Genomic DNA, 16,683 nt, shown 5'->3' with positions numbered 1-16,683 from the left:
CCCCTACATGACATGGGTTAGGACATGGATGAAGTGCATGTCCTCTGACTACCAAGGGATGTGCCCAGACAGTAAGGTCAAACAGCCTGAGGATCATCCCTAAAAATACCTGAAAGGCCAGTAACTATGAACTGCAAAGAATCACCTTCCCACCAGAAATTGCATCTACATGCCTTGAACATCACTCAAATCTGTTCATGTTAATTTAGCCCTAATTCTGAAGCCTCCAACCCACAACAATTAGTGGTTGAACAACCTTGAAACTTCTACCCATTAAAACCAACCTTTGATAATGGGTATAGAGAGAATCAGGAGGAAAAAAACACGACCCTTTATCCTTAGAGAACATCAAATGTGGCTTACGTGTCATAGGTCACTCTGTCCTGGAAAGAATCTGCTGGAATCCAGTTTGAGCCCTTAATAAAAATGGGTCGGCCATTGATTCTGAAGTAGAAACTCAGACCTGGTGAGCCAGGAATAGGCTCCTGAACAAGTTCTACTGTCCGAAAATAAACCTGTGAAGACATGAAACTTAGATTTAAAGGTGACAAAAAAGGGAATTAAGATGCCATAAATAAAGGAAGCCATTACAAAAAGGGATTGAAACGAACAATAACAGCTTAGAATTTGTCAAGGAGCCAAAAGACATGGTCTCATCTCTAAATTCCTCCTTGCATGAAACACTTTGGGTCAGTAGAACAGTACTAAAAAAAATTCTTTCAATAAGCCTGTTCACTTTATAAAGTTGCTATCACATTAAGAGAAAGCATGAGCAAACAACTGTACATGTGCACACAAGTATGTAAGAAGACACAGATGAAGTTTGATTGTTGCAGAATTCAGTCAGAAGTCCAGCTGAAGGCCAGAAAGAGGAACACAGTAGTTGCACCAGATCAGAAACACCATGTAATCTGCAATTTTTTCTACCAGGAGACTGCAGCAGCTCAGTTTTAATTCTTGTCCCTGAATGCCTAGCATCAGATTCAGGTAGTACAAGTAAGATCTCCTCCTTTTACTGCTCTGAAATTATACCTTTTTAATAGGTGTAACACAGAGCAAAAAATAACCATGCAAACACAAATGCCAGTTTGCAAGTGAAGGGCTCTCTGGCCATCACAGCTGCGTTGAAACAGCACAATCAGCAATAATGTTTCAGAAAGATCAGTTCAGCTAAATAAACACCCTGAGTAAAGTACTAAAGATAAAGCACATCTCAAGCAGAAGCCAAACTTTTACAGCTGCTCTTTTAGCCTAATATATGGCACTGTGATGCTTAAACAAGAACACATTCCTTTTTCCTGTTGCAGGTGGGTTTAAAGCTCTCAGGAAGTCGTTCCAGACATTTTCTGGGACTTCACTACAAGCAACAACGCTGCTCTGAGTGGTATCTTGACTGCACTGACACAAACAGCCATGAGGGAGCAGTTAATGCACTGCAACAGCACTGACCCTTTATTTGTACAGATGCCTTTCCCACCTGCCATATCTGCTCCTGCACACCTCCAAACTCTTCCAGAAACCAGCTCTTTCAGGGAGACTTTAAATGTTTTCTCCTGCATCCTAGTTCCAGTTCAATTTCTTTAAGTCAGAAAGAAAACACTTTTCCTTTCTTGTGCCTGTTGCTCATTATCATAGGGAGAAAACTGGAAAATTAAATAAAGGGAAGGAAACCTAATAGTAAATTTTAGCCAAAACAGGTTTGGGTCAGGAGGGCAAGAACCTAACTTTTTCTAAACTACTCCTAAGACAGCAACCACTCCTCTCTCAGATGACTATTTGCTTTACCTTTTCAAAAGGTCAGGTTGTAGAGAACAGCCTGTTCTCTCTCTGCCACAAGCTTCAGCTGAGGGAAGTATCTGTCAGTGAATCAGGCTAAAATTAACCTAGTTAAGTGCAAATGATACACCTGTCTTTAAGACAAAATGCAATTCTTTATTTCACACACCAGACATGTCTGTAGTTGAAAAGGGAAATGATTAATCCCACTATGGGACTCCATTTTCTGAAAGTTCAGCTAATCAAAAATCACACATATAGACAGAAAACTATTTCTAGCGTAGGGAAGAAAATCACCACTTTTTGCTTCCTCCTTGGTGCTTCTAAGTTAACTGGACAATTATTAACCAAATACCTGGATAGAGACGGTGCATGTGACAAATCAGATACATTAGTGGAGATCACAGATCACTGAGCTCAACCTAAACAGCTCTGCATCATGGCAATGACCATTTCTAGAATTTTGCAGACTTAGTTTAACATGAGAAGTTGAATTTAAATAATAACCAATGTTTCATGTTTCAGTATGAGTACTGCACTAACAAAAAAGTTCTGACCTTCCTACAGTGAATTCAATTACTCTGAGAAAAACTCCTCAGTCTCCACTGCAGCTCTTTTTTTTATGGCACAAAGTGGAACAGGACTTGCAGTTGGAGCTGCCAAGGTATTTGGGATGTCATATTAATGGATGTCATCAGGCAGGTTGGGACTGTCTCAGACTGCATTTGTAACAGAGTATTTATCTTACTAACAGAAGTAATGTGATACTGCTTTATTCATGTTCGAATAGAACTCATGCAACTGGCCAAACCCAAGGCAATCTGAGAGGCTGAAACACTCAGCCAGGACCACCCAGACAGCAGGAGCAAGAGTAAGAGCTCCTTAGCCTCAGCTCACATTTCCAGGCCTTCAAGATTCAGTGCAACTCCATTGCTCCCCCAGGGCCAGCTGGTAACAGCACATCTTCCTGTTCCTACTTCAGCTTCCTTTTTCCTTGGGGAGTAAAAGAAGGGCAATGGGAGACAACCAGCACCTGGCATGCTTGGCTACATGCCCTTCTGGCTACCAAGACCTCGGCCACCTTGAAATCTGTCTGATAGAGCTTGCTGCCTGAGGGCTGAACATTTCTCTCAGTCTCAGGGCACGCACAAGAGGCTCTCTGACTACCACAGAACAATCAGCTGGTTCTGGGCATAATTATGAAACAGATACCTGCCTTTATCAGGCACATACAAAGGCTTTGTATATACTTAAGTGACCTGTGTATCAAATTTGGCATTCCCATATTTAGCAGTAGGAAAAGTAATAAGGATGAAGATGCCTAGAGCTGAAATAAGATCACAGAAAAACCCAGCAACCTAACAAATTAGCACACAGCATGAAAGTGGTGTGAAAACCACAAAGCCAGAAGGAAAGACTTCTGGAAGTCATGCTAAAATGCCTGGAGGGAAAAGAGTGTGTAAAGGGATGGAGGGAAAGACAGCTAGAGGCCACAATGTCCAAAGTACAAAAAAAGCCTTAAAACCCAAAAAACTCTGCACACAGTGCCAGAGAAATGTGCATACACAAAGATGGGGAAATAAAACTGAAAAGGAAACAAATGATTCAGGGGGCAATGAAAGAGGTAATAAATTCCTTGATGTAGGGGATGGCAAGAAACAAGCAACTTATCAATAACAAACAGGACCCTCCATCAAGAAAACCAATGTCACTGTCAGATATGACTGTTTCACATTATCCTGAAAAACAAACTCTAGAACAAAACACTCAAATGGAAAACCAAACCAAAACCAAACCACATCCCATTCTGGATGTTGGCTTTTATTCTGCTTTGGTTTTCTGCTACTCTGAACAGGAATGATTAAGTGCTTCTCTGAGCCAAAAGGATTCCTAGCACTGTTGGCTAGAGCTCTATAGAGCTCATACAAGAACATACTGGAAGGCCACCCAGAAATATTCCCAAAGGATTAGTTAATGTTTTGAAGACTACTCTACCATGTCAGAATCCAGAAAGTAGTTCAAGCTAAGAGTAGCCAAATCTGACATAAGATCAAGCTGTGCTTTCTCACATGTACAGTTCTCATAGTTCAGTTTTCTCCTGTCCAAAGTTAAGCAGATACTCATACGGACACAAACCACTTGTGAAATGCCTCACCACTGTTTTTTTTCTGGGGAAGTGGGGAAAAAGGGTGGAAATAGGAAATTTATTGTTCTTGAATACAGTCAGTACAACACGTACAACAGAACTGACAACAAAACAACTTTCAGGAACATTAATCCCTGATTGTATCTCCTGAAATACTCAAAGTTCTTATTAAGCTATATGAATGTTGCTGTTCAGTCCTGCTGACATGAGAGAAAATTATGCTACAACATGAAAAAACTGCATACAGAGCCTTTTTCCACTCATACAGCTCTGAGTGGGGGGTGATGGGTTGTGTGCATGTGCATGTGTGTCGGTTGGAATCTAAGACAGAGATTCAAAAACGTAGGAAGGATGACCAGACTTCACATTGTAAGCTGAAAGGCTTCATATGCTGGTTAATTCACAATGCTCACTACGTGGTGTATTCACTTTTTTTCCCCCACTCTCTCCCCTTAAGAAGAAAAAATAATAGGCTTCTGTTGTAGATCACCCAATGCTGTAGACCAAGTCCCTATGATCACAGGCTAAAAAACTCTATGAAATATTCTGACACAAGCACCCAAATGGAAATTATTAGCTTTCCTATCATTGTGCAGTTTTCACACAGTAATAACAGAATTTTCCTTTTAGAGGCTTTATAGTCATATTTCCTACAACCAGTTTTTCCAACCATAAAAAGTGTTGTAAAAAAAACATACCATGTGTTAACTTGGTGTGGAGTTTTTTATTGTTTCAAAATTAGAACACTAATAATAGCAAAGAATTATTATTATTATTATTATTATTATTATTATTATTACTTCATAATCAAACCAGGGGCTAGTCCTATAAAGAGTACAACACCAGTACTCAGTAATTTAAAACAGTAAACAGTAGTTTTTTGTAAGTTTTTTTCACATGAACAAATGTTACAGCAAAAAGAAGTTTAGATGCCTGGTGACCAGATTAGTTTTTTAGTAAAGCAATACACACCAGAAACATCTAATAAATGCGTACATTTATGTGGTTGTTTCCACATGCTCATAGCATAAGGAAGCCAGTCTAATATGTATGATTTTTCTTTTTAATAGACAATTGCAAATTACCTCTTCTAGGCTTCTTAGTAAAATCAAACAGATAATTAAACAGCCACTGTGTTAGGGGAACCCTTATGCAAAAAAACCCCAAATATTATTTCTATGGTCATATTTAAGACCTTACCTTTTCTTAAGCCTGAAGCACATCTACCACATTCTAATAAATAAAGGTATGTTAGGTTTTTAGGAATGTGTTTATCCCATAAATTTTTACAAACTGAATTAGCAAGAAAAATCTCAGTAATAAATCTTTCCGTGATCTTATAAAAATCTAAAAGGGATTTTCAATGTATGATACAAAACCAAAAGCATGGTATATCAAGTTTAGAAGTGCTGTTTCCTTTTCATAAGCTAGAAAACTTAAGAAGTAAACATCTTTTCTCTTCTGAGATTTCTGGTTAACTGTAAGCCATGTTGCAGCCACGATATAAGCAAAGGCATCCACACAAGCTAAGACTACCAGGAAACAGGTAGCCATATGTTGTGACATTAAAAACACTCATTTCTCATTAGCATTTTCACATGCATAATACAGCTGAGCAAAACATGTAAGAGCTCTAGATATCTGCTATGCAGAGCCGATGCACTGCTAACCTTGCACTAACAGTGCAATGCCAGATGTAATTAAAATTTAGGGCTCACCTTTGAAAACTTCTCAATCTGGCATCCTGCCTCCATCATGAAAGTTGTTGTCATGTTGTATCCAGTTTGCTTTCCATGTCCATTTGGCCACCAAGCCTCCACTGCAGCACTCTTGAACATACAAGGGAGAAAGTCTGAGCAACATGTATAACAAGAGGTATCAAATGCACCTGGAGCTCAGATATCTTTGTGTGAATTATCACAAGCCTAACGAGGTTTTGTGCTTCAGCTGAGATATGCTAACTCTCTGTCAAGCTGCAGCTCTGAGGTGAAAATCATTTAAAAAGAGAACTGTGATTTCTTCTGCTGAAGCCCAGGCTGTCACTTCATTTTGTGAACACTACAGGCCATGATCACGCCTGGACATGTATGCACACATCTAGCTGCTATTCCTCAGCTGAGGTACACTGACACGCTATTCCTCCAAACCCCAAATATTTGTGTCAGGAGGAGCAGCCATTTTTCACTGAGCTCTGTATCCTACACCTCCTCTCATTGATTCTTTTATCTATCCCATGGACTATTCAATATACAGCAGTAACACTTTTCGGCTGTGACTCTGGTGATACATACTTATGTCTGATGCCCGTACTTATGTCAAGCTTTTAAGCCAAATTCTTTTGTTCATTCCGTGGTTTTTTGCTTTGTGTCTCTATGCTTCCTAATCACATCATTAGTAGTCCATAATTTTTACAAACATGAAATACAATTGCTAAGATGACAGACTATTTATCTTCACTCTAACAGCCTACTTCTGCCACTCATTCCCGTTGCCAGCATTTGCCAGTTGAGTGCATAACACAGAAATTGTGGAAAGCAAGCAATAATGCATGCAACCAAACAATGGAGGAGTGAATACAGTCATGCAAGGAGTGCCTCAATCATTTCAAACAAATTAAGGCCAGAAAGCAGCCCAACAATCTGTTTTGCTGTAGCTATACTTAGACACAACCATGAACATATCATGAATATATCTTCCAGTTTCTCTGATTCAGAATTATCACAACTGCCTGTGAGGAAGGACTGATCTCTGTGCTGCATGGATACAAACGGAAGCACAGACTCAGAGTGTGCCTCAACAACAAGGGAGTGTTCGCAGCTGCCTGGAACGACTAGATGTCTCATTGGCCACTAATGATGTCACCCTTCTGCTCACCACTAGCTGATAAGCAAAATGCTGTCATGTTGGCAGCACAGCACTTTTGTGTGGCAACTGCAGGAAGGCCGATACACATCTCAGAGATATGCACCACTCGAACACCTACTGACTCCACAATGTAATCTGCAATAAGCTCTTAACTAGAAATAAATTTCTGGTGAGATCTCAGTATCTAACATGCACCACACAAGTCTGTGTACAGAGTAAGAGCTCTGTTAGTCTCATCGATACATGAGAATGCATTTCAGGGCTTCTCATAAAATCAGCTGACGTGAATTCATGCAGCTAAGCCTTTTGTGCACAAAGAATAATGAAACCCTGCTGCCTCTGCTCTGAAGGAAGTGCTTCCTTCCAGACTTGCAGTTGCACTATACTAACAGATCTCTTTTGAGGCTAGGGTGAGACAACTAAACAAGAAAAATAATTTTTTGACTTTGCAGTGCCAGTTTAATGTAATCCATTAAAAAGTTAAGCAGACACTAATGGTTGTTTTAAATGAAAGTGGGTATTGGTAATTGTTCAAGTAGCTTGCATGTCAGATGACAACAGTAACAAAAACTGCATGTTTCTATGCTTCTGTGTCAAAATAAAACAAAGCATCTAAGTACACAAGCCACAGAGTGTGTATACTGGAACATAAATACCCCGCTCACTTTCTCTCCATGCAAACAACTGACAAGTGAACTCAAGAACACACACAGGCAATGCAGTCAAACTGGGAAAACAGATGCAGCATTACACAGCAATGCAGAAAATCAGCAGAGACAGTAAAATATAGAAGAGCTTGAAGGCAGACCATCTAATGCTATTAACTGCCATTGTCAGTTGTCAGAAGCCCCAAGTTCCTGCTCAAAGCACATCACCCACCCACAAGTGTGTGTCCTGCAGCAGTGAAGCTTCCATGGAGAACTCCATCAGGTGTGGCTTCTGCTGCACCTGCCAGGGCTCCCATGCTCCTGGAGCCTGATTGTTTAATTAAGTTCACTCCTCATTTGAGCACCTTCTACCAGTCAAAAATTCCTCCTGAGATTTGCCTATTCAAAGCACTATAAGCAAATGTAAGGAGTAGTACTCCACAAAATTTTCTTTGGCTTTTATTTACCTGAAAGAGTATCTACTGAGAGGTTTGAGGAATGTTTCCTCTCTCTCCTGGAAGAACCATATGTACTGTAGTATATTCCAATCCCAGTCAGTCCAGTAAACAGCAGCATGTGAGATAACTGCTGCCAGTTAAGTGAAGTGACACAGGGTATCCAAAGGTTATTTACCTAAATAACTCAAAAAAGGCCGTTTAACAGTGGTCAGTGACTACATGATCCTTTCCTAAGGCTTCATCGCCTTTTTGGCAGTGAGCTACATAGCTCCCCAGACATCAGATTATAGAAAGAAAAAGAACTGTTCTCCTATCCTGTAAGGGACACAGAACTGTTGTTAAAAAGTCAGGAACATAGTAAGGAATGGAAGGAAGACCTAAAACTGGCACGGAGGCAGAAAGTCACGCTGGAAACCAGGGGAAACATTTTGTAGCTGAATCAGCTTTCTACACATACCTCCTTACCTTGTTGATGTTTACAGGCAGCACAATGCTGCCTTCTCCAGGTTGAAGCTTCACACTAAATGTTTGCTGTGTTTGTAACTTGGGAATGTTCACAGTCACAAGACCTGCAATTGGCTTAAAGCTGACTACATCAAAAATAGATTCAACTTCAAGACACCACTGCTGAGCACTCTTTACTAAGTGAATGGGGAGAAAAAAAAAAAAAGGAATTTAAGAATTATGTTTATATAGCTACTAGTTAACATGATCTTTTATTTAAGAAAAAATTCCAATTCCTAAGATTAAATTTAACAATTTTCAGGCTGTGTCTGAACCAGCCTACATAGTTAATCTGCTTATTTAGTGTGTTTTGACATCTAAGTCCAATGGAAGAGAAAAATGCAGTATGATTTATGTTTCTTAATTCTTTTTTTAATTCAAAGCCATCCAAGCTTTTTTTTCAGAGTTCTGTACAAAAGTCAGAGACCTTGAAACCAGTCACTTCATTAGGAAGGAATTTTTTCCCACCAATTCCTATAGACATTGTATTTGCTTTTAGTCAGCACTCATATGAACATGGTACTCTTTGGGAAAGATTGTAATCACAAGCCAGTACAATCACTTTTGTCAATGAAACAAAAACAGTATTAACAGAAAACGAGCTGAATTCATCCCAGACTCACTGGACAGAATGAATGGAGCTACACTGCGGATGAATTTGGCCTACTGTGTCTAGACTTGATGGGCTATATCTTTATGTCCCTTCTTCCACCCATGTGTTGTGAAAGAAACAAGTTAATGACTTCTCTGAGATCTCTCTGAAGTTACCACAGAGCATCCTCTCTTTTACAGAGCTTACTGTATAAGGAGAGCCAGGGTCAAGGGTACTCAAGATCTATGTGTAAATTTCCCACTAACTTCAGCAATTGAATTGCCTAGTTACTAACATAGCCTGGCTAATCCTATACTTCAAATATTAAAGATTAACATATAAGCAAAAGCAAATAAAACAGAAAACAAGGAGAACTAGAACTAATGCACATTTTGTATACCCAAACTACTAATAACTTACTTGCTTTTTTCATTTACGTAGTCTTGTTATATAGTCTAGCTCTCCTTCCTCCACAAGAGAAAGAAAGCTTACTCCAAAAAAACAAAGAATTGCATTCAGCTATGGTGTGATTTTCACTGTTTTCATAGAATGAAGAGCAATGATTGAGTTCCCAAGTTTATATTAAACCCAGCATTACCCAGTGAAGACCAATTGTCTGAAATGTGGAAATGGTTAAAAAGTACCCACCTACAACAGTTAGACATTACAGTGCATTTTTCCTCCCTTACAAAGCATATAGAAATTACAACCCATTCTTAACTGCATGAACTGTGGGATCTAGGCAGAGAAACCAAGAAAAATGAATCTTTTACAGACTCAGTGTCCAAAGGCTATGACACTAAATCTGATGAACGATAAAAGTACATATGCAGCTTAAATTTAGGTTGTTCATTTACTCTTTCAAATGTTATTAAGTTTGAATACTAATAAGCTTATGTTCTGGTTCCAAGCCACTCTGCTGAATAAAAGAAGTTTGCTCTCTCCACTTATCCAGAGGGCAAGACTTTACCTACTAGAAGGGGGAATTGTGGGAATGTGGAAGGGACCAGAAAAGATTTTTACTGTAACTAAATTTTAGAAAGCACACGGTTTGTGCTGGGGCTTTCCATGGAAATTCCAGTCATTAGTTAATTCTAGCTAAGACCTGCAGCTACTTCAGGATGCTTTAAAAGCAGCCGTGGCGTGATGTCTTCCTCTTTTATTCATACACAACAAATAACCCCAGTGCAGAGGACCCACGTGCTAGCCTTTACTTCACTGAAGACTGGGATCAACAGGCAGTGGAAAAAAAGCATGTGGGTGGTCTACAACAGGGCATGTCACCATTTGCAGAAAGTTTCAAGGGAAAATTAACTGCTTTTGCACAGCTGCAATGATCTTCAGGACAAAGGAGAGGAAAATCAGAAACCACTTCGAGAGAGGAAACTGGTTTGGCAGGTTAGGTAGCAAGAATGCAGGAGGTTATCCTCTCCAATAGCAGCTTTAACAATTATCCTTGCATAGCACAACTGTTTTTCTCTCTCAGACTGCATGTTGTGTCCTGAGAACTCAGCACTCTTCGAACTCTGCTCACTGTGCATTTCTCCTTCCAACACAAAACCAAATTCCCATAGCAGCTTTGCCTTCGTTTTAAATGAAAGTGAGACAAAAATAAGACATATTTACAAGGAGTCTTAGTGAAGACACATGCCAATAGAAAGGAAATTTTCCAAAACCGGAGAACAGGTGCTAATCTCAATTATACTACATTTATTTTTGCAGCTATTTGGGGATTTTAAGCAAAAAGGATTCTGAATTCTAACATTTTCAACAGGTATTGTTTATACTGAAGTACTGTTTCAATACATAATAAAGGTGTGCTGTGGAAAGTGCTACACACAAAGTCATAAAAAGCCCATAGAGCATTTCCTAAACTGACAGTTAATTTGGCTTAACAATAAATGGTTTGTATTCTAAAGGTGAAACCAATAAAAAGAAGAAACAACATACTTACCAAAGAAAGGAGTGACAGAAAAGTAAATCAGGTGATAATAGTTATAGGCCTCAATCCTAACATCTTTCCAGATTCCTTGAGTGGGAAAAGAAGGGCCCCAATCCCAACTAAATGAACATTGCTCCTAGAAAACAGAATGATCATGTTACAACTGCCTGTTTTTCACACATTGATGCTGTGCCAGAAATAAAAGACATTTGCTATCTGGGAATAAAATATTGACAATCCACTGAAAGAATTTTTCCGGTTTCCATAAACCCAGAAGAGCCTACAGTATTTCTTTCTTACTTCTCAACCAAAACTTTGCTGCTACTACTTGTATTATATAAAAAATTAAATTTTGTATTAAACATCCACGTACATAGAAATTTTGTATTACCGAAAGAACAAAACAATACTTAGCATACCACTTTAAAAAATGCCAACAAAACCCCAAACAGTAAAAATCAAAAAAAAACAATACAGGAGATTACTCTCAGTTCAGCTGTGAATTATCTTAGTTTGTAATGTCAGGATTTAATTGTATACCTAAATGACAAACTAAGCAGAAAACTGACAGTTAGGAATGCTACAGCATTCTAGAAGAACAGTATCAAATTAAAAAATCATATATGAAACAGTTTGTCTCCTATTTTTAGTTTTAACAGCACAGAGTAATTAATACAAGGAAATAAATGGATATGTGTATTTGTGTAGTTCAGTCATGTTCACTGTTTCTCCCCTTTTTATGGTTCTCTTATACAAAAACAAAGAGAACAAAAACATGGTTGAGAGGTAGCTTAGTTCTGGTACTAACATCAGAATAACTGTCAGAATTATAAAATGCTGCTCAGGCAGAGATCAGTACACTAATTTCCATTTAGCTGTTTCCAAACCTGGTCAGACCTCTACTTAACAAATCCCTTGACAACATCTATTCAGCTGCCCTCCAAGTTTCACACAGCCCCAGCCCCCAAAGCAAATACAATAGATCTCCTCAAGTCTTGTACAGTGACACACAGTTCTAAATTTAGAGACTAATAACTTACAGCCAAGGCATACTAATTTGGGCAAACCACATTGCACAAGCCTGGCCTATCCCTTGCGTTGCCAGTCAGCCTCCCTGTCTATCAAATTGCAAAAGAGCCTTCCAGGAAGCAAACACTGCACCTATTTCAAACAGAAAACTAGGGATAACGTATTCTTAGAAAACATGTCCAATTGAAAGTCATTTTGCCTTTATAAAAATAAATTAATCACTGACAGATTGGCAGGTTTCACTGAAGATACTGCAGAAACTGCTATCAGAAACAGTATGTCACAAGGACAATATGCCTGTATCACTGGAGTTCATTGGCAGTGACAGGTTTCTGTTCTGCCACAAACTCCTACTCAGATTTAGATAAGTTTACTGCACTTAATACTGCACCTGAAATGTGTAAACAGCTCTCCATTACTTTCAGATGGGAAGCAGCCAGTTTATAGCAATGACCTAGCACGTTTGTTTACTTTTAAATGTGACATAGCTGCCATTGTTGCCATATACTTGGAACTCAAAATGTTTCTGGAAATTTCTGGAGCAGCTTCCAAGTACAGTCAAAAAACTAATTTAAGGAAAAAGCACTATTTTCCTACAAATTTAAAGGTATAGTTCAGTGAAGCATAAAATCATTTCATGTCTTTTCCAAGACTCTCCTTGCACTGATTTCTGAGAAACACAGTGCACTCAGAAGAATGAATAAACTTTCTAAAATGCAGAGAAAATAAAATTAGCAGCAAGCAGAAATAAAGACAGCATCTTAATCCTAAAGGATCTTTCCAGGACAACATGGAGTCCATGTTTACATTAATGAATTTTAAAGGAAATTATATCCAGGTTTAAATTTACAAGATCCTAGTCATTTTTTGGGGAGCCTCTAGAAGGACTTTATCAGAAAGTTTGAAAATAATTAACAAGAAAGGCATTTAAGTGGAGGCAAATGTGCAAAAACACCCAAAAAAAGAAATTAGAAAATAAGATCATCTAGACATTGCCTCTATCTGCTGCAAAGCTATCAGAAATACACGAGAGGTTACTCAAATGATAGCTTGTCCTGAGTTAAGTTTTAACAGCAAAGAAGCCATATCTTAAATCAAAGTTCCTAAGTTTCACTCATCTATATTTCTCTGGTGTTTTCATTGAATATGTACATATATGTCACACTTCACAACACTAATAAGATGAGAACAGGTCCCTTATTAGATAACTAACACTTCTTGGGACATGCCAGAGCTTCCCAGTATAAACAGCACAGCACATGAGCAACAGCAAACACAAAGCTACTTGGATGAGATTTTTTACAGCCTTGGCAATACAGACTGGTATTTGCAACAGTGAACTCTTTTGTCTGCATACATTGCTAAACCCACCCAGTGGATCAAAATGTAATGATTACACATTTCCCAGTGCTATCCTGCCCTCTTAGTAGCAAGTCTCCTTGCTGACTCTTTGATGAAAACAGCCTTTTAAACATTCTTATCACTTAGATAAGAAGCCTGGCCTTCTCATGCCTCTTGTAGTGTCAACATACAAGATTATGGGTTTCTAGGGGGATGGGAGAAGGAAGCTGCAATGAAAAATATGCCCTACTTATAAAACAACATTGCAGGTTTCAGAATACAACTACAGTATTGGTAGGACAGTTTGTGGTGCATTCCTCTTCCCCAGCCTGAAGCCAGAGACAGTTCTGCCCCTACCTTTCTGATGAAATTAACATGGCACTCTCCTTTCTGCACAGGTGGAGGGCACGCCGGGGGGATGCTGTGTGCTTTGTGACATCTGCTCTGCTCTGCTGCATATAAAATGGCTGACAAGAAATGGACTTCAACAAAATTGACCTCCTGGATCACGCTGGTAATATCAAAGCTCTAGGACAAAACACAGAACAAAACCATTACAGTGCTGACATTTATATATAAGATTTATAATCACTATTACATGGGGATTTTAATACCATACATATATTATTCAAAAGCTTTTGAAATACAGTCTCAGTGTGCTCTGATTTTGAAGGAAAAGAAAAGCTACTTTGTAAACTGAAAATACACAGAAATGTTACACAGGAATGTTCTAGATAGGAAAAGATGTTTCTGGGCAAACCGCTCTCCTCACACCAAGCTCTCATTGCAGGCTGCAGCACTCTGCTTGCACACAGAACTGCTTTAAGGACAAGGACAGCAAGAGAATCCTTACTCTCCCTCCTCATCCAGAACTCATCTGCATCTTTGGGAAGACACCTTATTCCAATTCAGAAAGCTGCTCCATACAGGAGTGCCTCCAGCTCACACTGTGCTGCCAGCTCATCTACCACAAGGCACTGAGCTGACACACATTCTATGCCAGCTCCAAATGAAGTATTTGGGGGCTTCCTCACCAGGTCACAAAATCCCCTTCAGTGTGGCTGGACAAAAGAAGAAATATTCCATTTCAGAATTATTCTGTGCTATCAAGACATGGTTCCAATGGCTAATACTCATTTATTCCTCAGAGCGCACATTTGTGAAAAGCCAAGTCTTGGCAATTTTTTCTAGTTTGGGAGCAGCCCAGCTAGAATCATTTATTTCTGTAGCATATAGCAGGAAATTAGAAAGCAAATACCATTCCCCAGTCCAGAGCCTTCAGAGAGTCCTTTCTGCAGATGTTGTTGCCATGTGGAACAGGTGAACAAGGCACAAGTCTGGGTCACAGTAATCCCAAACTCGATTTAATGCAGTACATTCTGGTTTCACAGTGAAGGCCATTGCATGAATTGTTACAATCTGATACAAAATGAAGTTGCAGAAACATGGACAAAATAATACCACTTCCTAACTTTACAGAGCCCGCTACTGACAAAACTTTAGATACTCTCCAAACAGTAAATAATTACAATTTCATAAAAGCTCTACGAAATTTTTTGATTTCACTGATGGTTAAGCTAAGTCAAAGAGAAACTAAGTGGTTTGTCCTAGGTCACACAGACCCAGGTGGAAGAATGTCTTATGTCTCAGTCCAGTGTGTCTGCAATAAAACCTGCCAGAATGGTAAATGCTGAGATATGGAGACACCAGATTTCATTTGTGATTCAGTTATTCCAGTATCATTCTTCCTTTAATTCTTCAGCTTTTTTGATTCTTTTAAGGTGAAAGTAAGGATTGTCCCTTATGGTAACAGCAGAGTAACTTTGTATTTTAAAGCTATAAAATTAGTTTTAATGTTTTTGCCACTCTCAGGATCATTCTGTAATTAATACTCTCACACTGACATAAGAAAAGCTCAAAAATGCAAGACAATGTTACCCAAATTACCATGTTAAAAATAAACCACCCTCTTTAAAAACCAAAAGCATGAAAACACACACAGGCTTTACAACACGTGCATTTTCATTGCAGTATTGGCATGTAAACCATTCTAATACCAATTAGTAAGCAGATTTACAGCTAATAAAACAGATTTAAGCTTACGTTTTCTTAGAGCTGGGACAGATCCCAAGAAGCAAGACATATTATTAGCTGAATTGATCCTCTTGCATTGGTCCTCTCATTTAGGACAAGGCACATTCACCTCTACATATGACCCCGTCGCTAGTGAAAAGGTAAGTACACTTCCTTTTCTAACATTTACCTGATTCCACATGCAGTCCTCAGGTCAACACTTTCTGCATGCAACTACCTACTTTTGTGGGTAGTTGAATGCACTGGAAGTACTCAGAACAAAAGGGCTTTGAAGAAAACACAGAAGCACCTTCAGAAATAAACACATTACTTACATATCTGTTGAACATGTTGTCTGTTGTCCCGAGAGTGACATTGTTGAGCAGGATCTGTGCTACTGTATCTACTCCCTCAAAAACCAAATTCACTTTCTGCCACTTTCTACAGAAGAGAACATATGTGTGAAAAACTGTCAGAATACCTAGAGTTAAAAACACAGACAGGAGACAGAAAATGTAATTTTTTAAAAAATAATTCATTAAATTAAATAATTTTAAAATAATTTATTTTAAAAATATATTACTTAATTATATTATTATAACAGCAGTTGCCTCAGCTACCTGCAAAAACATTTGACTCAGTGTAGCTACATTTTACCTTTAAATAGTCAAATTAAGATGAGAGCTGAAGTAGTTCAAGTCAGCATGTTCAAGAACACAGCAGGTTCACATACCCACCAGATATTAAATGGGATTTCAATTAGCCTAAGTATTATTTTTTACTCAGCTGACAATTCATAAGTAATTTTTAACAACCAATTTAAAAAAAAGAAAAAAAGCAACAATTGAAGTGTTCTGTAGCAACAGCTTTGCATCTGCACACAATTGCATAATTTGTTTTATCAGATACAAAAGTATTAAGCAGATTTTGAAATGATGGATTAACTTGCAATTCTGCATGAAAGACTGCACAGAACTATTTTAGACATATTGTTACTGCATACCTGACGTCAAAAGGAGTTTTGAACGTCCTGCTGTAAGTCCAGTTATCTAGCGAGATCCATCTGTACATCACATCATTAAATCTATAGTATGGATCCTAGCAACAGACCAACAAAAAGAAAATTACAAGATTTATTTAGTAATAGTGTTACTACATAAAAAGCATCACAATATCCATTAGATGAACACTTCTTATTTCAGTCAGTCTGCAAATGAAATATATACCTTAGTTAGCTAGTCCTGATATTCCTTTTCACCCTTGAAATTTTATGTGAAAGCAAAGCTTTTTTTATTTGACTTTATTTATAT

At 38.4% G+C, this 16,683-nt stretch overlaps 1 protein-coding gene across 12 annotated transcripts in view; it reads right to left on the bottom strand.

Moving 5' to 3' along the window:
- Positions 1 to 16,683, bottom strand: part of MANBA (mannosidase beta) — a 44,786-nt gene that overhangs the window by 20,058 nt on the left and 8,045 nt on the right. For 5 of the 12 annotated variants that reach the window (XM_086888350.1, XM_086888353.1, XM_086888351.1 and 2 more), the window contains 7 exons: positions 16,377 to 16,471; positions 15,709 to 15,854; positions 13,658 to 13,828; positions 10,943 to 11,066; positions 8,358 to 8,533; positions 5,641 to 5,751; positions 364 to 515 (listed from right to left, as the gene is read on the bottom strand). In XM_086888350.1, coding sequence (XP_086744476.1) covers positions 364 to 515; positions 5,641 to 5,751; positions 8,358 to 8,533; positions 10,943 to 11,066; positions 13,658 to 13,828; positions 15,709 to 15,723 — 749 coding nt within the window. In that variant the 5' untranslated portion in view covers positions 15,724 to 15,854; positions 16,377 to 16,471. The remainder of the gene's footprint in view (positions 1 to 363; positions 516 to 5,640; positions 5,752 to 8,357; positions 8,534 to 10,942; positions 11,067 to 13,657; positions 13,829 to 15,708; positions 15,855 to 16,376; positions 16,472 to 16,683) is intronic. The other 7 variants (XM_023924660.2, XM_086888347.1, XM_023924667.2 and 4 more) reach the window with 2 other exon arrangements.

Source organism: Cyanistes caeruleus, chromosome 5 (assembly GCF_971803275.1).
Source record: "Cyanistes caeruleus chromosome 5, bCyaCae1.hap1.1, whole genome shotgun sequence".
Classification (NCBI taxonomy): Eukaryota; Metazoa; Chordata; class Aves; order Passeriformes; family Paridae; genus Cyanistes; species Cyanistes caeruleus.
This window is presented reverse-complemented; position numbering and strand designations above follow the sequence as displayed.